The following is a 22,227-nucleotide window of genomic DNA, read 5'->3' as shown; positions in this document are numbered from 1 at the left end:
TTAATCCATTAGTGATGCACTAATGAGGGTTTTTACTATTCTCTTTAACTGTTTTAAAAGGTTGATTATTTTAGTATACCCCAGTCAACATGTTATGTTGAGGACATAGTCATGTGTGGTTAAAAAAAAATTCTGTCTTGTGGATTTGGCCATAGTGTTTCCTGTTTGCTTGACTTATAATTTTTAATTGCTCTCTTGCTAGTAAATTTTGCACTTTATACACTTTTAAAGACTAGGATAACATGGAATAATTTTCATAGATATTTTTGGAGGCTGGAGTGGACGAGTGGTCTAAGTAGTTACTACTGTAATCACTAGTCAGTCAATTATGGGAGTTCAAACCCCGCTCATGCAGGTGCACTTGTCTGCAATCTTAATTGACTAGGGTTGTAAGTTTTCCTATCGAAGGTCTGTGGTTTTCTCCGGGCACTGCAGCTTCCTCCACTAATAAAAACTAGCCGCCACGAAATAGCCCAAAAGCAGTACTTAAATGAGGCATTAAAATACAATCAATCAATCAATCATAGATATTTTTAGGAAGCAATCAAATATTTCTAAATCAGATGTTTGACCCTTTTATGTACCCCGTGTTCAGTATAATATGTGTAATTTTCTCTATAAAGACCCAATATGCAACAGCTGAAAGTATGGTATTTTCTTCATGAGAGGATGTAGTACTGTTGTTAACAACATTTCAGTTTCTTTGTAAGGAAATTTCATTATTATATGTTGTTCCTTCATCAGATATTTTCTATTGATTTTACTTTTGGTTTTTTCTATCCTTTAAAAGCCTAGATGTTCATACTGCATGAACATTTGATTACATTTTAATATACAATTTTGATGACGAGGTGAATTTGTTTCCTCTAACTACAGTTACTTGACATTTTGTTGGTAGTTTAGTGTCCAAATTTTTTGTTATTAATGAAAAATGACAATTCAAATGTCTGAAGCTGTAAAGGAGTAGTTTCAAGTGAGAGATTTTTGTTTTTCTTATGATTGCCCTTATAATCTAAACACATTTTACAAGTTATCAGAAAGTTGTCATTCTTTAAATCATCTTTTTAATACACATTGACCTTTGAGCAAATGCAAGGGTTTTTTTTGCCACTTTTACATAAAAAAAATCCTCTCAGACTACTCTGGGCAATATAGAACATAACTTGGCCACATCTATCTTCAGGGTATCTTGTTTTTAAAAGTTTCCAATGATCTAGCTGGCCAACCACATGGCCACTTGCATCTTAAGAGCCTAAAGATAATTTTCACTACTTAGAAAAAAGTAAAATCACAAAAATACCGAACTCAGAGGAAAATCAATTCGGAAAGTCCATAATCACATGGCAAAATCAAATAAGAAAACGCATCAAAAATGAATGGACAAGAACTGTCATAGATCATTTGTTCAACATAGTGGCTTATGTGAGTTTCATTACTTGACAAGAAAATGAAAATGAGATAGATGCATGTGTGGACCAAAAACTCAAATGAAAAGAATATGGATAGTAATTCTGTATCTGTAGGATCTCTGGTCTTTCAAAACACATTAATATTGCCCAAAATATGTGGCTTCTTTATAAGAATGAACATTATGTCATATGATACCCACATATGCCTTTTGAAGGTAACATTTGCAGTGGTAGCTCAACTTGATATAAATGAGTCATCTTGAAGGCAATGTCATCTGTTGCAGGAAAACATATACGCATAATACACTGTACAATGAAAACATAGCATAAACTGTCCACGGACAAGATGTTTGCTAGATAGTTAGAAGAACTTAAGACTAAAGTCAACAAAAAGGAAGAAAATTGCAACAACAAAAGTTTTTTTACTCCTTTGTTTTTGTATTTACTTTGATAATTAGTTTTCAGGGAAGGTTTAATTTTGACTTTTATTGCATAACCTAAATGTTTAGATATTTTTTGGGAAGTTACATTGACCAGTGATATTTATTTGAAACATCAACATTCTGAAAAAACTCTGGTTTATATTTTTACTTGTACTGTTTCAAAACATATGTTGTCCAGATTCTGTTAATAAATAATTTACATATTTCACTGAAATATCCATATTTTATTAATTTAGTGAAATCAATTTTGTGAGTAGAATGACAAATGAACACTTAAAAGTGGTAATCATAAAGTTATTAAGTTTGAATTTTTCATCCTTTGTTGTGTATTGACATTTATATTTGGCCTAGGATTAATTCTCTTCATGTTGTCAATATAACTAACTATATATGATTGTTAAATGACTGATTTTCATGGGTCCAGTTTCCCAGGGGATGGCTTGGGTTCAGATAAGAAATGAATTGAAGCCAAATTTTGTCAGTTTTATATGTACATTTTATACCTCTAATCCCTATTCATAATTATGGCTACGTTTCATAAAAAATTTAAAGCAGGGAAAATGTTGATTTGCACAAAGCCAACTTGATATTTAAATGTTTGAGAGTTAATAATACATGAAGCAATACGAGAACGAGTGCATCAGTGAAAAAGGTAATTTCAATTTCATTTCAAATGTATGAAATTCAGTCTTGGTTGAGTTATTTTGCTTGGGAACTGTAGACTTATTTGTGGACACGGTTGACTAGATCTTTGGATAACAGAAGTACGGATGATTCACTGATTGATCGTCATTTAGAGGACCAGAAGACATATTTCACTTGTCACCTTGGAGGACTCGTACCCTCAGATCACCCATGTCATACCTTCACTCGTAATGCAATGGAAACCAATTACTACAGCTAACACCAAACGTTTATTTTACTAATAGTTAGTTATTAATGCTACCTTTTTTTTAACGGCCACTAGTGGAAAAAAAAAGAAAATTAGTGATAATCTTCTTTATAACGACAGGAAATTGTCCACAGCCGTGCATGAATGAAAAAAGTGAGTGAATATTGAACACATTATAGGAAAGCTGACACACACGCATTCACCTGTTTATCTATATTGAACTGTGACAGTGTATAATTGTGTAGCGTAGTTCCTCGTCAGTCTGGATCAATTCAGTACTATTGCTGCTTTACAGCTAGCCTCGGCAGGCTCCTCATTAACACCTGTTCCAAGGATAAAACCCGTTGTTAATCTTAGGAGGTTCGCCGGCAATAACGTCAGGATGCACCCGTACCAATATTACGTTCAGTATGTTCCTATGCCTATAAAACAGTCTGATTTAATGGTAAGAAAACACTTTTTTTCAATTTTTTCAACAACTTGGATTTTGTAATTTTTTTTTTTAAGTATTTTTCTAAAATTCGTTATTTGCTATTTTAGAAAGAATAAAGTTAATTTTAAATTATTTAATTTTTTTATTGATAATTTTTTATTGGTGAAATTAGATTTTTAGGTAAAGGGGTAATTTATTTATAAGGAATTGAAACTTCAGTGTAAACAATTTGGATTATTGTTAAACCAATTGATATTTATTTGGAAGAAGTTTTATTTTGTAACTCCATACAATACACTTGATAGATGATGTGGCTTACTTTGTATTTTTCCACATAAACTAAGTTACAGAAATTTCTTTAGTCATTATACATTCTTATCTAATAAGGGACGCTAATTGTATCAATTTCTTAAAGTTTTGTTCAATAAGGTTTATAAGTATTTCAAAATTTAAACCATATTTGTGATAAAAATCTCTTAGTAACCATTTAAACCAGAATTATGCAATTTAAATATGGTTTTATTACACTGCCAACAAGAAGTTCAATTTCTTTTGGATTAACTCAAATGATTTAAATTTAAATTTGTTTTTGATTTAATCAATTGGAAAAGAAAATTTTTCAATGATATAAATTAAGTTTGAAGATTTCTGACCTACGATTACATCACAGTGCAATTAAATTCATTCAAAGTAGAAAAATAAGGTTTTTAATAGATTCCTATATAAAAGTAAATATGTACATAGTCTGTAAATTGGTATATGAGAAATTAAATGATTTTATGGTAATTTAATTTTGATTTGGTCGTAGCATGTCTTCCTGGTAAAACATTGCTAGTAGCCAAACTTTGTTGTATTTACAACTAACTAGGTGTCAAAAGGACTTTATAGTTTACTAATTGTGAGAATATAACATCCTTGTTTATAAAATTGTTCTCTAGATAATTTTCACGCTGCCTTCAGGGTATGTGATTTTGGAAGTTTTCACTTGATTTCTAAAGATAAAAAAGTTGTAAAGTGACAAAATCCAATTGATTAAATGTATTATGTTCATTGAAGTGTATCATTAAAAAAAAAATAAAACATTCAAGTGAATCTAAACGCTTTAGAGAGCAAGTTTGTTTAACCTAAGAAGGATTTTAAGTAGATGTGTCCTAAACTTAGTCAGTATTTTGGTGTATTGCAAGTTAATTGTTGTTAACTTCAGTTTTAATATTTTGGTATATTTCAAGCTAAGCTGTCGGTGTAAAGGTACATGGCCACTATTTTGGTAGCTTAAGGTTTACTGGTCATATTAATGAGAACACTATAAAAGCTATATGTTACTTGTCATATTTATAAGGCCACTATTTTGGTAGCTGCAGATTAATGGTCATGTGTATTAGGCCATTAATTCTGTAGATCTAGATGTAGGGTTACAGTTGTATTATTTATGATGCCACTATTATTTTGGTAGTGTAGGTAAATACTGATCCTGTTTTTGTGGCCTCTATTTTGGTAGTTGTAGTATACTGGACATGTGTATGTAGTCACTAATTTAATGGGAGCTGTTAAGTTGCTGGTCATTTGGTCATTGGATCATACGAATGTTTTAATCACTATTAGAAGTTTGTTATGTGATCAGTAGATGTGATAACATACATGAGAATTTAAAAGATAAAAGTATAGAATTTTGTGGAAATATCCGCTGAAAATAGTTAGATGTATAGATGTCCGTTCCTATTGTAATTATGTCCTAACCTGAATTAAGTATAGATAGATTTAGGTCACTGTAACGATTACAATAAAAAATTAATTACAAATTAACCATACTTAACATTGTTACATTAATAAATAATAATTATGAGAGGTCTATAAAGTTTCACATAAATTTGTGTTGTTATTTCTACAATTTGATTACTTCTAATCCAATAGCATCCTTCACTGAGAAATGCCTTGGTATTTTTCATTGAGAAACACTTTAGTTTTCTTCCCTGCAAAATGCAATAGTGTTTTTCACTTCCAAATGGCTATATTATACTGCAACTTTGCTATTTGCACGGTCAAATTGCATTGACCGAATATCCGTTTGTACTATACAGTCACTGACCGTATATTGCTTTTTTTGTGACATTGATAATGTATTTCCGTATAGTTTTATTTATGACATCAATAAAGAACACAAATTCACAGAATTTCTGAAAGTGTCTCGCTGCATATTTGAAACAGTTGTAAGTGTTGCTGTATGAAGACAACAATTGTCTTAAAATATAAAATGTATTTGTACTCATCTGGAAAATGATGATGAATTGTCTTCAAAGGTTTGGATTCTTCCTGTTTCTAAGCTTTGGATTCTTCCTGTTTCTAAGCCTTGTACCAAAAAAAACTTAACATTTTAAGACCATGTATAGTTATTCTATGTGAATTCTTAACTGCAAACCAATATCAATTATTGAAAAAGAGCAGTTAAGTTTAAAGCTTGTCTGATAACAGCTTTCCCACCTTAAGTAAAACAAAACACCAAGACAAAGGTTCTTATTGGTATAAAAGGTTTTTTTTTTTAAGCAGTTCTGCTTTCATACCAAGTTAAGTGATTTCATACTGAAATGGAAAGAAAAGTATAGATATGTTTGGTTAATTGTGACATTCCCTCTCTCATTGATTATACCACAGTAAAACCACACATATCTTTTTATCATACTGAAAGCTCAATGTTTGATGCCTTCAAACTTTAATGTAGTGCTCTCCTGGGGGCTGCCATATTGGTTTTTGACATTGTATTTCTCACATCAGGAGAGCATTTAGATGGTTGGATATTTTTATGTTATTGAGTGTTTCTAAATGTTTCTGTCCTGATACTAATCAAACTTTTCCATTTGTGATTCGAACCTGAGTGGTAAAATAAATAAATTCTGTTCTCATCACTTCCATATAAATAAAGATGATGATGGGTAAATGTCAGTGTGACAGCTACCCAAGTACTAAAATTCATCAAAGTAAATAATTCTGTAGTAGTAACCATTGGGTCTTGAACAGTAGACAAAGACCCACATGTTTAAATGCATTTACAGTTTGAAGAATGTTTTAGCAGTGTCATAGTTACATAACTGAATATATTTGTGTCTTATTATATTAAACATTAAGTGCACATTTATATGTGAAGAAAATATTTTGAGGTCATTTCAATTCAAAAAGTTTTAAGCCTTTCATTTTAATGTCCATTGATGCAGAGAGAATATTTTATAAATGTCTTGTTAGACAGGAAGTTAGAAAGGATGTAGTTTGCATAAAAATCTCGTGAGAAAAATGAGATAAACATTAATATTGTAACCATTGCCTTCTTTGGGGGTGCCAGTCACTTTAACCTACACCTGACGTCACAGTTATACACTTTTAATGATGATGTTTCACAAGAAAAAGCCCTGCCTTACACCTCTATATGTAAACCATAGATTTATGAAATTATGCTGAAATTCAGTAATGCTGTCCAAGCTGTCGCGTGATAATGCTTGAAATCGTAGGGGTTAAGCAAACAGGATTACACAAAAATGATTTCTGCCTGTTTGACTTCCAATAAGTAACATGTGCTGAACTTCTCAAAAAACAACATCCCCCGTCTAATCTCAACGGGTTTTATAAGTAAACAAGTCGGGACTGATTACGCCATATTTAATTTTTGTACACAAAAAAAGGTTAAATTCACAAGGTAATTCAAATGATTGACTTAATTACTTTGACAAATACCAAAAGTATATTCTCAACACAGAAATTATATTTAATTGGATCCCCCTTATAACAGTGCACAATAGAAGTTACGTACACAGCTGGTGATATTATTAAACCCTTTCACCGCTTTATTATACTGCCTCAATAGTAGAGTTCCTCTGAAGAATAGAAAAGCTTTCGTCAATAAGAAATTATGAATAATTCAATTTTAGATGAGACGCTTTGTATTTCCTTTCTAAATCTGTCGACTGTACTTTCAAATCAAATTTTTGAATGCATACAACCTCTACCTATATGAAAAACTTCAAATTATCGGTTTTTAAAAAGAAGCCTTAATTAAAAGTAATTAGCCTAGCATTGGTCGTGTATAATCAGACAATTATTTGGATGTTTGGAAGACTTTAATTAGAATCTTTTAGAGTAAAGGAATGTTTAAAGCGTGAAGTCATACATAAGCCTTGAAATCTATTTTAGTTCATTATTTAGAAAGACATTAACGCCTTTTAAAATTTGATGTGTCTTTTTAACACACTAATTCAACAATAAGACTTATGCTTTTCTGGGATAGTTTAGAATATGTCAAGCATATTTTTCATACTTTTTGTATCAACTTAAAATCAAATCTATTGCGTGATTGATGATGGAGTAAAATATGCCTGAAAAACTTGAATTAAGCTTAGGTATTGATTTTTTCTTTACAATTTTGTACAAAAAGTTCAAAAGATTTATTGCTGTATACTGGTACACAGTCATCTTTATAAATATTTTTTGAGATGCTAAAAAAACCTATTGAATTGATACTGATGCATAGAAGTTTAAGCAACAGTCATTTACCAATGCTCAAATCTCATAGTTTGATTAAGAATATACAAATTAAGATAACAAGCTTAAACTGAGGAAATCACAAACTTTCAAATGTGCAAGCCTGGGTGGGGCACCAGGATAAGGGTCAGATGCCAAATACCATATGCTTCCACCCTCTGGAGTTTAAAAAAAAAGAAAGAATAATCTGTCTTCTTTTCCATATTAGAGATCTGATCATTTTCTTTTAACTATTTCCACCAATATATACTGGCCTGGCGCAACGCTGTATTCCAATAGTGGTGAAAGTGGCTTTTAAAACACCGACACACAATTAATCAATTAATTTATTAAATCTTATAAGGAAATATCTCAGGCTTTTTTTGTACATTTCTCAAAATGAATCTAAAGCTATATGAGTGATTGGTCTGAGCCATTGTAAGATAAAAAAAATTGTGTGAGTTAACTGATAAATAATTCTGGTATTCTTAGATCAAACAGAAAATCTCACCATATTGTAAAACTTGAGGGTGACCCCCCCAAAAACTCAAATTAAGAAAGCACATTTCTCAAGATTAACCAGAATAAATTGTTCAAAAGTGAAGAAATGATATCAGTTTCAAATCTTGGTAAGTAAACATAAAATTGATACCACCATTGTATCATGTTTTGGCGTGAAACGGAAAAGTTCTAACTTCATGCATGCAAGTATAACACGGAGTAGTGTGAAAAGGATTTACCACACTGAAAAACGTGACAAGAATTGCCTAATGAAATCTCCGTTGTTTATATAGAGCTTGAATGTGCTAAGATAAAATGTAAGCTAAGTCAAGCTCGTCTGTTAGACCATGATAATGTGCACCATTATATTCCATAATGGATTTTATCATTAAAGTTGTGTTTGCTTTCGGCATCAGTAAACACTTGAAATAGTGTATACAGTAGTTCAATTCTGTCAAAGCATATTCCCTTAAGGACGTTATTACAAGACTTTTACATTTTGTCTAGGTATTAAATCTATTGGAGAGTAGCGATTACGAGATGTAATTCTATCTTAGATAATTTCCTGGTGTTCACTTTCCCAGTTTTGTCTGAATGATTACTAGGAGATGACCATATTAAGGAGATAATAAGTGTGTGAATGCTTATAGCATCTGTTCTACTGTAGATATAATGTATAACTAAACATAACCAGTTGTGGATAGTAATGGTTTAGTCTTCTTACTTGATGGAAATTGTCATTGGATGAAGTTACCATTATATATCTTTCTATGGTTCCAAATAACTCCATGATATTCCCTTGTTATTTATGATTTAAATGTAGACTTGACTTATTTATGTAGCAGTTCTTTCTGTTGTCGCGGAAATAATCCCTCATTTTATAAAAAAATAACTGTGTGGTTGGACTGTTTGATGAGTTTTCTTGGTGATAATTTATTGTTATTTATGGTACAATGTAACTGTGGAAAAAGAGTCCTATATCCATACCCAGCATTCGTATGTTTCTCTACTACAGCAACATTTAGGTCATGGTGGCCTTCATTTCAAGTTTTGCATTTCAATTCTTTCCTGACAAACCTTTAGATATATAGTTGACATATACCAAAACAGTCTTCTGATATTAATCATACTGGTACAATTTTATTTTATATTCAATAGCAAAACAGCTCCCAGTTCATGTTTTTAAGACAGGAAGTCCATGTCTAAATGAGACATCAATTTGTTCATCCATTTTTATTTGTAATTTTTGGTATTTGAAAAGAACAAAAAATAATATACAGTCATTTCAAGTCATCTAAAATTAATGCAATTTGTTGACACAAGCCTTGAAGGTTACTCTACAGAGACTGTATAGATAAATGGTCATCTTTTTATAATTATACCTTCTAGCTGATTACATTATCAAATATTCATAAATTTTAATTGAATATATATGAAATTCTATAACATATTACGTTGGTAGACACGAAAAGAGAAAATTATAAAACTAGTAATATGAAATAAAATAGGTTCAACGATGCACTCAATTCATTTGGGTTTAATTGTATAATATGTTGTATCACATGATATGAAATGTTTGAAATAGCTTTTTGAAAATGAATTAATGAATTATTCATGGTTGGTATTGAAATATGACGGAAAGTTTGATATATAATTTTCTATAATACTTTGTATTGATTAGGTAAACATGGAAACTGCTGTACCTTGGGGAAATAACAGTCCCCAATATTTTTTTCATCATTCCATAGTCTATGTTAGTGTCTTTTAATGGTTCGTAATTTGATAAATTTAAGTAGTTGGATTTGACATTCAAGATTTTTTATTTGCGATCGATATTTAGGAAATGGGGATAAATTTTATTTGAAATCCCAAGTCTTAATATATAATGAGAAAGTGATGCTATGGTTGGGTTTAAGTATGGTTTATTTGTTTAAATTGCTTCATAAAAGATTAATACTTGTTTAGAATATCAATTGTAATTTATCTTGTTCAAATACTGTATCGATGGAAAGCTGGTGTGTTTCTATGAATTATGCATGCCTCAAGTTACTCTACCTATTAAATCAAAAAGCGTATGATGAGTATCGGTCCTTAAAATAAGTATCAAATGTTTTTTATTCCTTGTTTACGTATCATGATATGGCATGATTTAACATCAGAATTTCTCTATCTGTACTTTGCTCCTGTCAACAAGGGATGTATCATGCTTGATCAGTCTTCTCTCTGTCTGTATCCAAAATACTCAGCTCTTCTTTGAATTGAAAATGATGCCACCTATGAGAGTCAAATAAATTGACCCAACCTTAGATATGTTGACTGAAACCCTATGAGCCCTTTTTCCATTTATTACTGTTGGTTCTTTATCATTATTATTCAGGGAGATTAATTTTGTTAATATAGTTGGTATATGTGAAATCAGAATTCAAGTTTTCAATAAAGAATTGCTTATATAAAAATCAAATCGAGTTTTAATGGATATCCAATTTTCGCCAATCCACAAAAATAAATGAATAATCTACAATAATTAAAATGTGTTATAACATATAGTGACTGTTGTTGATTTCTTGATGAAGTGGATTTTCTATCAACACATTCTCATAGAGGAAATTAAAATCATTCAATTCTCTATACTGTCGAGTAATATTTTGGATGGCATTTGATTATCTTGGAAACACAGATCCTTTTAATAGGAATGGAGTTATGAATTCTATGTAGTATTATTGTTTAATGTTTATATCTCATTTTAATTGAATTGGACCGTCCCATGGTGTGTGTCTTGCAAGTTTTTCTCGCAGGCTTCATCCTAGTTGTATAATGTCAGTGTTAGAGATCAGTTGTTAATGACATTATATTTATCACATTGTGGAATGGAAAGTAGACCTCTAGAGAGGTAGGACAGAGGAAATAGATAATTTATCCTCAAGATACTAATTTTACTGTAATAACATAAAAATATGGAGATGTGGTATGATTGCTAATGAGACATCTATCCATAAACGACCAACATACAAGGATTTTAGCTTGCTTATCCACTTTATGCTGGTCTTAAACCAAGATGTCATGATTTTTTATTATTGAGCAACTGCAGAAAAAAAAATAGTTATGAGTATCAAAGTGAAGGGATCAGATTGGAGGGAGTTCTCAAACTTTGAAATTAAAAAATGTAGCCTTTATTTATTACTGTTACATCGAAAGTCTTTCTCTACTGTAGACCCCCCCTCCCCCCCCCCCCCCCCCCCACACACACCACACAAACACACATGCACACACACTTTAGAATGCTTTTCCTAGCTTGCTAACTGTTGAGGCACTAACTAGTGATCAGTTACCATCAGTAGATAGTGGCCAAATAAGTCATGTTAATAAGTTATCAGACACTGGCTAGTGATAAGTCATGTTACTAGTTTGCTAACAGACACAGGTTAGTGGTCACTGTTACCATAGTGGTCACACAAGTCATGTTGATAAGCTAAGATACACAATCTAGTGGTCAGTTACCACTAGTGGCCAATCATGCAATGCTGAACTTCAGTTACACTGGCTAGTGGTTAGTGGACAGTCTGACAGTTGACTATCTTTAGTAACACTGGTCACTGATCAGTAGATAATAGTCCAGACCTACTATGAGAGACTATTTTTGTTACACTGGTAACTGGTCAGTAGATTATAATTGTCCAGATATACCATGTTGGGTGATATAGATAAAGAGTATTTATATATTCTAGTATTGATTATACCCCATATTCTTGCATATCAATAAACTAATGTGTTCTTCAATACCCAGGAGCAAACATTCTTCTTACTCTTTATAATTATTACTCATTCCTTGATATCTGATCACTGTTACATACTGTCATCATATATTTAAAACTTTGTGTTCAGCAATTTGTCAAAAAAGATCCTCGCCTTTTGCTTCAATTTGTTTTGCGATATATCTTTGCTTGATTCGGAATTGAGATCTATGATCTAATTAATTGGCGTTATTTATTTGATTGTGTTATATTGATTTGGAATGTTAACGGAGACAGCAACCCAAACTAATCCAGTTAAGGTAAGAGATTACGCAATATTGAAAATTAAACCAAACAGTTCTACAAGATTTCTTAAGCTGTTGAAAGTCTGTTTTTGGGTTTTTTTATGACAATGATTGAGAGCTGAAAATTTGACCTGATTTATAATTTGTTTGCAGAAAAAAATCAAATTTGTGGTATATTTAGTAACTTTAGAATAAAAAAGTGAGTTTAAAAGAGATTTCTTCTTTCACAGCTTACTATATGCTATGGGTTTTGCTCATTGTTGAAGGCTGTACTGTGACAAAGTTGTTTACATCCATGTCACTTGATATCTGGTGAATTATATTTATCTCATGAATGCTTGTTTGAATTCAAAGATTATTTCTATTTTTCTTTGGATAAATGAGAAGTTTATAAGGACTATTATTAAAGAATCAAACATGTATAGACATTAAACGTTATCAAAACTTTTAGTACAAATGTTATACAAGTTATTCAACATATCATCTGCATATGTATGGGTTATATAAGATGAGCGTCACAATCATTAACAGTGACCTTCTACATTATGAATTCTATATATATGTTAGAATTGAAGTTATTGTAAAGAAAGTTAAACATAATACCTGTAATATAAATTAAATGCACTTTTTGAAGATTTTAAATCGAGCATTGGGACAGAATAATAATTTAAAGTCCTGTGAAAGCTGATAAATATGACAGTTTTCTACATAAATTGTAGGGGTGCTTTTATATGTATTCTTTACATGGGAATAGCTTAATTGCATGTATTTGCAGTTGGATTTAAATAAATATGTTTATACCAAGACTTTGTAAATAGATGGAGACCTTTACCCAATTCTCTAAATACATTATACACTTACTGCCAAGGTTTTTGACTAGGACAAGTGAGATATGAATCCTCTCCGTTTATAATTTTAATGTTTAAATATCAGAAGTAAAAACGAGGTAGAATACCTTAAATTACTAACTAATAAATAACGTGAATTAACTTCTATTATAAAAGATAAAGTATATGGCTTCAGCTGTCTAATACAGCAGACTTAAACAAATAGGACTTTTAATTGAGTAAACATAATGCTTGACTATCCCTCTGTCTCAATGTTTCTAATTCTTTTATGCATACAGTTTATGTTGCAATCAGTAGTTAATTTACTCATAAGTTTTCTTCCCCTTAAAACTTGTTTATAAAACTCAATCTTTACATAAAAACCTACTTTAATGAAGATGCTTTCAGTTTAATTCCTAGAATTTCTGACACCATTAAGTTCTAACGAGTAATGAGGTTTTTTATGTAATGGCCAATTTCCTTTTAGGAAGGTGTTAAGGGTATTGTTTAAAAATGTTACTTCCTAATTAATCTAATGATTTGATGTTTTTCTGTCATGACCTGAATTTTATTACTTCCTTCTTTTTCTGAACTATTTTTAGTTATAAGGACTTTTTTTACATAAATATTTTACATATTAAATGGATTTTCTTGACTTTTGCTGGTTTTCTTGACATTCCAAGTTACAGAATTATTAACAGTGGAATCTTAGTGGTATTTAACTGGCATTTTGTAATTTGAAATGTATTCTAGTGTAAATATCACTTCAATTTAAAGTGACAGCTTGGAACTTTTGAATTTTTAAGTTAGTGAGTCAGTGATTATGTTGGAGTGCGATCAGATTATATTCCATGCAGATACTTTTATACAATATCCAGTAATTCCTGCACAATATCGGGTAATGCTTGACATAAGTTTTCACAGTATTACTGAAAATAATAAGTAAAATAGGCTCTCATCATAATTGAATTATTGAATGATCTGTAATGAAAAAAGAGATGTAGCTAGCAGTAGCTCTACATACAGTTTGTAAAACATATCTAGCTGAAATTATTGCATGTGGCTATGAATTTGAATGCTTAAGCATCGTTGGTTTTTATTGCATTGCTTTACGGAGAAGTTGTGCTGACACATAGGAATCTCTCATATCATCTTGCATTTTAGTCGAAGTATGTAGCACACCATCTCAATCTTCAATCTCCTTGATTCAGTGATTGGTAGAATTGAACATAGATTAAACAGATTTTTCTGTAGGACATGAAATTGACTAGGATTGTCAGTTTTTCTATCAAAGGTAGGTGGTTTACTTTGGGCACTCCAGCTTCCTCCACCAAAAAAACTGGCCGCCACGAAATAGCTTAAATGTGGTGTTAAAACACCAAAAATAAAAAAAATAAAAATCTTCTTAATAAAGGAAGCTTCACACATATTACTAAGTCATGGTAATCCAACTCTTGACAAGGTTTCAGTATACTTCTTCAACCGATAGAATGGTCATTAATTGTCCAATTACTAACTCTGTTGATTCCATTCCATCCATCTCCATAATGCTTACAAGCTGTTGTAGATTTCATCAAATAATAGAAAAGAATAAGAAGTTTAATTTGGAGTAAATGACCATTTCTATTGGATAATGGGGATACAATAATGGTGAATATTGTGGAATAAAATGTCCTCATTTAGTGTGTTACGAAGAGGTAAAAATGGGGATATAATAATGGGATATGATAATGGGGATACAATAATGGGGATACAATAATGGTGAATATTGTGGAATGAAATGTCCTCATGTAGTGCATTACAAAGAGGTGGTAAAAGGTTAAAGCAATTATGTGATGAAATCAAATTGTTTTCTAGAATTACCCATCAGCCTAATAACTTAATTGTTTCGTAGAATTCGGTGGAGAAAGTTATGGTATTCGTTATAGATTGATCTGAATTAGATAAATATATTACATTGTTGTAAATGATATGGATTATGTATAGAGATGTTTACATTACCGCTTGTTTTCCAAATTTAATTGAAAGGTTTATATTGGATTTGAAAATAAAATTGATTTAAATCAGAGAAACAGATCAAGTGTTTAATATTGCATCAAGAAACAAATTTAGATTATTTCAAATATCATCTATTAAGTTTGAAATGTGAAATGGAAATTTTGATGTAACAGATATGTTTTCCTTGTATTTGTGTATGAACAAAAGAATATAACTTGTAAGAAAGATATGTTTATACTTGTCCCATCTCTCTCGTGGACTTTTTGGCTGATTGCATCAAGTGCATTTCAGCTTAGAATATAGTGTATGATTGGCACTGAAAATGAATAAATTGTTCAATCTAGATTTAAGTCACTGTAGAATGTTTCTATATTAAATTGACTTTGTGTACTTTATGGAGAATTTTAGAAATCTCCCATTGTATTACGCTGTTTGTCAAAGCAGGTTTTTGTTTCTTGCCATGCTCTGTTGTTTCCTATAGTGATATGCTGTGTATCAGATTGCCTATCATTCAAACCACTGTTGTTTCCTATAGTGATATGCTGTGTATCAGATTGCCTATCATTCGAACCACTGTTGTTTCCTATAGTGATATGCTGTGTATCAGATTGCCTATCATTCAAACCACTGTTGTTTCCTATAGTGATATGCTGTGTATCAGATTGCCTATCATTCAAACCACTGTTGTTTCCTATAGTGATATGCTGTGTATCAGATTGCCTATCATTCAAACCACTGTTGTTTCCTATAGTGATATGCTGTGTATCAGATTGCCTATCATTCAAACCACTGTTGTTTCCTATAGTGATATGCTGTGTATCAGATTGCCTATCATTCAAACCACTGTTGTTTCCTATAGTGATATGCTGTGTATCAGATTGCCTATCATTCGTACCACTGTTGTTTCCTATAGTGATATGCTGTGTATCAGATTGCCTGAACCACTGTAGTTTAATTATGATATCCAGTGATGGAATCATTAAGTTTTCATAATGCAGTCTGATTGACTTTCTCTCATGTTTCATTTGTTAATTGAACGATAAGGTTATAATAGAATTTAATTAACAAGCATAGAATATCCTGATCAAATTGAAGTTTTCATTGTTTTGACAGATCAATGCTGTGCAGGTAGCCACATCTCTAATATCTATGTTAAATGTTTCTGTAGCCATCAACCAATCAATAATTAAAAAAAAAAAGAATAGCATTCTTTGTTGATGTATAAACTGAATTAGATGTTTAGATTACTTACACCTTTATAATAAGCTGTTACTGAACCATATGGTCCTACACAGAACATATGTTACCTTATAGAAACATGCATAGTAATGAACGGCTTAATTGTTAATCAGACATGACCAGTTTTTTGCCTGGTTGATTGTATTTTTTGTCCATTATTTTGAAATGGCTATGGACCAACAGGCAGGGTCCAATCTACTTGCTCAGCAGTATAACAGTACCATGATGTATATAATACTACCTAAGGTATAGTCCATTTGTTAATTCCAGTCCAGATGAATTTACCACTGGCTTGGAATTATACATGTAGTTGTAAATGGTGCAGAATGATAATTCTGTGAATTAACTGTCAAAAACTTTAATTAAGAAACCTTTTTTTCAGGATTTCATATCTTCCATCATTGTGTGTGTTTCAAATTGTTGAACTTAACTCAATAACATTCATAGGAAAACTTTGGCTTCATGAGGAATAAAAGTTGGGAGTAAACAAGACATTTTTAGAGAGAAAATATTACAGCCGAATTATTTGCACAATACTTTAAAAGTCTATAGTTTGACAAAATCGAAAAGACAAAATAAAGAGATTGGTCAGAATCATAACAGGGTATAAAATACATCGGAGAAGTAATGGACCTATAAATCTCTATGTGATAGACCTCAATAGATTTATTAGGTCCATTACTCCTCATGGTGGTAGCCTTACTTAGGTTAATCTTTAGAGAATTGAGATTTCATGTCTCTTGTTAATTTTTATTTGTCTTTGTGTTTAAATCTAATTTGTTTTCTTCTTCAGGAAATGAAAGTAAATTGGGCCACATCACCTAGTAGTGCACCAAAACAAGACACAAGTAGTAAGTAAATAAACTGACACACCAGGGCATCTCATCGGTAACAATATTGTCAGGTAGTCACTATTAAAACACTTTTAGTAATCAGCCAGCATTAATGTAAACTGGAAACTGAAGGAAAAAAACTTAACATCAACATATATCTATCATCAGACCAACGTTATTGTTTTTTATACGACAATAATTTAATTTTGGATGTAGCGCATATTCTGATTGGCTTATGTCGTTTTGTTTATCAGCACATAGACATAATTTTGTCTTGTGACCGTGACGTCATTAACGTTTTTTCATGATTTTCTCCAGTTTAAAATGGAATTAAAAATTAAATTATAAGAAATGACTGTAATATTTTCTGTCTATTCGAAATAACATTAAAAAATGTGCTGCACACTTTAAATAACCCGCTACGCTATTCTTGAATATGTATATGTTGTAGTGTGGTATGTTTAATTCCTTGCATTCAACTATATATGTGGCATAATAAATTTGGATGCACACTAGAAATAAAAAACACAAGGAAACAAATCTTTTTCTTGGGTTCTCTCTTTGTTTTTATGGGACTCATCTACACCATCTATTGAGGTCAAAGCATTAGAGTCACATGATTTATTTCACATGTGACATTACCCATTCTGATTAGACCTGAAAATAATGGTATTTCATTGCTACTAATGTAATATTAGAATTTAATTAATTAACTGTGTTTATAAATGTATTTGTTAATGAATATTTATTATCAAAAAGTCTGCTTTTGGACAATCAGAATACAAAAGTAATGACTTAAGACCTGAACACAATAAATATAACCTGTACAGAAACATGAATCATTTGATCTTACAAATCTTAAAGTTTTTAGTGTGGGAGACAAAGACTAATTTTTCATGATGAAAGTTAAAACCAGTATGAATCAAACTGTCTAGCTTCATTAGCACTTATTTTGACCATATTTTTGAAGACCAAGTTTAGAATGACAGCTGTATTGTTGCTCTAATGGTTGTAGATAGTAATTATATGTCCGCTTGTAGACCAGACTTGATTGGATGGTATGCTCCTCAATCAAGCTTAATTCTCTGTTAATCAACAAAAATCTCTTGTTATTAAAAACATAATGAATCAGGATAGATGAGATTTAGATGTGTATATTAGGAGAGGTCCATACAGGACAGTATATAGTCTTATTTTCATCAATTCCTTATATTTTCTTTACTATTCTCATTATTTTGGCTCTTTAAGGTAAATTAATGAGAAAAAAATGGCTAATGAGATTGAAAATTAAAGAAACGTCCTTAAATGTTAAGCCATAGACCTGCACTGTGATCATGTATTAGGGGGTAACATCTGTTCATATAGAAGTATTTATTAAGATCCTGACATGTTGCATAAACAGGAAGTCAGTAATGGACGATTCTGTTTTGTCCGCAAGCACTAATGAACATGCTGTCATCAAGAAAAATCGTCAACCATATTTTTGTCATGTGATCTCGTCTTTAATATATTTGTTTATTATGAAGCCCGATCAAGTTTCTTTTGTTGATTAATAAGGAGACAAAATCCTTGATATTTGCTGTTTAAAACCAAAAAATATGATGTAGTAACTTTAAGGATTAGAATTTGTAGGAAACCATTTAAAGATATAGCTCTGTATTGAATTGAACTTTTCTGACTATATGTTTTATAGTATACCATTTAAATGTTTATCTTGTTGGTTTTTTTTCTATTTCCATGTGGGTCTTTGATCCATGTTGATATCCATTAGGAATGAACACATAGGACATTAAAGCAGAAAGATCACATTAGTTTTTAAATTGCTTTTAAAAAAATCTATTAAAAATTCAGACAAATATCAATATTAAAAATATATAAAAACATTAATAAAATACATAAAAACATTAATAAAATACTTAAAAAGAACAATAGAAATGACAAAAACTAAAACATAAATGTTTGTAGAAATGCCATTATGCATGTTAAAACAAACAATGATTGTTTATTTTCAGAGCATTACCATATATTTGTTGGTGATTTGAGTATGGATATGGAACAGCAACAGTTAAAAGAAGCATTTCAACCATTTGGTGAAATTTCGTAAGTATACAATAGAGCCTACATTCACTCTTCATCCTTCTGTTTCTTTGTTGAATTACCCATAATGCCTTGTAAAAAGAGTGGATCTTTACTCTTTAAGGACTTAGTATAATTAACAGCTCTCTTGTTGACATTCTGGTCAACTTTTCAGACTGTGATTTTGAGATATTTGGTTTGTATTTTTGGGCTATATAAATCTTTTTGTTGGATCTCGGAGAATTTTTATCACAGGTATTTGGCCATCCAGTGTTGACACACTGTCTGGTTTCATCTGACTGTCACCTCATTTTAATGAATCATTGATAATAATAAGTTTAAGTGATTCTTTAGTAAAGCCTTCATCTTAAAGACTTTTAACATAAGTTCAATCATAAGGAAAGCAGGCAAGACATTTCAGTGTGTGTGCACTCTTGTTAAATCCTGTTTACGTCATGTTCACATGACAAATATGTAGTGATCTCTTGTTCTTCATAGAAGTCAGTTGTTTTAATACATCACCTTAGGAAGATCTGTGTATTTCTTAGCTGGGCTGAGAAGTTTCAGAATCTTTTATTTATCTGCTTATTGCATTGGTCTTGTAGTAATCTGCTGGTGATGAACTCTAAGTACTGAACAAAACTAACGTCATGTTCACATGACAAATATGTAGTGATCTCTTGTTCTTCATAGAAGTCAGTTGTTTTAATACATCACCTTAGGAAGATCTGTGTATTTCTTAGCTGGGCTGAGAAGTTTCAGAATCTTTTATTTATCTGCTTATTGCATTGGTCTTGTAGTAATCTGCTGGTGATGAACTCTAAGTACTGAACAAAACTAACGTCATGTTCACATGACAAATATGTAGTGATCTCTTGTTCTTCATAGAAGTCAGTTGTTTTAATACATCACCTTAGGAAGATCTGTGTATTTCTTAGCTGGGCTGAGAAGTTTCAGAATCTTTTATTTATCTGCTTATTGCATTGGTCTTGTAGTAATCTGCTGGTGATGAACTCTAAGTACTGAACAAAACTAACGTCATGTTCACATGACAAATATGTAGTGATCTCTTGTTCTTCATACCAAAGTCAGTTGTTTTAATACATCACCTATGGAAGCTCTATGTAATTCTTTTATTGAGCCGAGAAGTTGCAGACTCTTTTAGTAATCTGCTCATTGCACTGGTGATGAACTCTTAGTACTAGTACTGAACAACAGTTTTATGTTAGGCTTTAGATAAAAAATATATAAGATGTTTATTGAAATAAGTTAGCCTTGAACAGATCAGATATCTTTTTATATTGACATTTTTTAAAATAATTTTAGATTTATAAAAATAGTATTTTAAAACTGCAAACTTGGTAATAAGTTCATTATAAATAGTAACATTTGATCAGAGACTAGTGTTACTAATCTGAATATTATACTTTATAAAGTTGTGTTACTAATCTGAATATTATACTTTATAAAGTTGCATGTTCTCAGATAAGAATTTTTAATGTGTATAGATATTTTGGTTTGGATAAGCTATTATAATGGTACATTAAGTTTTTACAATCAATACTGATTATTTTGCAAATGTTTTGACATCAACCGGATCAGATTTATAGAAGTGGAAATTACATTGTTTTCAATGAAAATGATATTCTTTATTAAAAAGGGATTCTCCTTTAAAACAATATATTGATTCTTATCTTTAGTTCGCTTTAATAAAACTCATCAACAAAACAATTTCTGAAAAGAAAAACGTGAAATTGCCCGAGTTTGCCATTGGTATTTTAAACAAAGAAGTTGTAATTTGATTAGACATGATTGTGTCCGACCGGACTTAGGTCACATAGACAGACATAACGTTGAGGTATAATCCAGGATTTTATGTCTCTTCGTTATTAAGCAAGTCACAACATTCCATAGGAATTCATTTCAAGAACAAAGAAAATGTTATATAAAAAGTCTGCAGCAATAATTGGAATGGTTTCATAGATAAAATAACCTCTAATCAAAGGCTTGGATAATCCTTGTAAAAAGTATATAAAAAGTCTGTTACGCAATGATTTAATTGCTTTCAGTGATGAAATAATCCAGTCTGGAAAGGCTTAGAATATCAATGGGGCAGTTGCTTTAAAATAAATGCTGGTTTTCTCTTTTTATGCCCCACCTACGATAGTAGAGGGGCATTATGTTTTCTGGTCTGTGCGTCCGTTCGTTCGTTCGTCCGTCCGTCTGTTTGTTCGTTCGTTCGTCTGTTCGTTCGTCCGTCTGTCCCGCTTCAGGTTAAAGTTTTTGGTCAAGGTAGTTTTTGGTGAAGTTGAAGTCCAATCAACTTGAAACTTAGTACACATGTTCCTTATGATATTATCTTTCTAATTTTAAAGCCAAATTAAACTTTTGACCCCAATTTCACGGTCCACTGAACATAGAAAATGAAAGTGCATGTTTCAGGTTAAAGTTTTTGGTCAAGGTAGTCTTTGATGAAGTTGAAGTCCAATCAACTTGAAACTTAGTACAAATGTTCCCTATGATATTATCTTTCTAATTTTAATGCCTAATTATATTTTTTATCCAATTTCACGGTCCATTGAACATGGAAAATGATAGTGGGAGTGGGGCATCCGTGTACTTAGGACACATTCTTGTTTACCATTGAATTTAAACGTGATTTGAGGAGTCACACAAACTCTTCTCATTGAAGGTTGCAACACATAAATGAGAAAATTTTTAACCCAAAAAAATACAATAACCATCCTGCTATAAATTTAACATAATAAAAAACAAGATATCTATAATACTAAATTAATGAGGTCCAATTTTTCAGCCGTCATGGGGTAAAAACGACAAATCAAAGAATTCAACTTTATAGCTAATGTAGGACAATGGTGTAGATTAAAAATTACACCACTCCAGACCCTTTTGTTTTCCACATAATTAATATTGCCAATAATTAACAAGTTCGGGGTCAAATTCGATACTGATACCAATAGTAATAATCACCTGTTACCTATTACCTTATCTGTACGTTCAACATCTGACAGGCGCA

At 31.1% G+C, this 22,227-nt stretch overlaps 1 protein-coding gene across 13 annotated transcripts in view; it reads left to right on the top strand.

Annotated features, from left to right (window-relative positions):
* The window catches only part of LOC143073589 (nucleolysin TIAR-like), a 95,094-nt gene that overhangs the window by 36,721 nt on the left and 36,146 nt on the right, over positions 1-22,227 (top strand). For 10 of the 13 annotated variants that reach the window (XR_012977536.1, XR_012977535.1, XM_076249235.1 and 7 more), the window contains 2 exons: positions 17,075-17,132; positions 19,127-19,214. Coding sequence is in view for 11 of the 13 variants with exons in the window: in XM_076249235.1 (XP_076105350.1) it covers positions 17,075-17,132; positions 19,127-19,214 (146 nt within the window). In the remaining 2 variants the exon portion in view is untranslated. Of the gene's footprint in view, positions 1-2,465; positions 3,190-13,816; positions 13,943-16,431; positions 16,528-17,074; positions 17,133-19,126; positions 19,215-22,227 lie in introns of those variants that run through there. The other 3 variants (XM_076249242.1, XM_076249241.1, XM_076249240.1) reach the window with 3 other exon arrangements.

This window comes from Mytilus galloprovincialis, chromosome 4 (genome assembly GCF_965363235.1).
Source record: "Mytilus galloprovincialis chromosome 4, xbMytGall1.hap1.1, whole genome shotgun sequence".
NCBI lineage: Eukaryota > Metazoa > Mollusca > Bivalvia > Mytilida > Mytilidae > Mytilus > Mytilus galloprovincialis.
The sequence above is the reverse complement of the archived record's forward strand: the minus strand, read 5'-3'. Positions and strand labels throughout refer to the sequence as shown.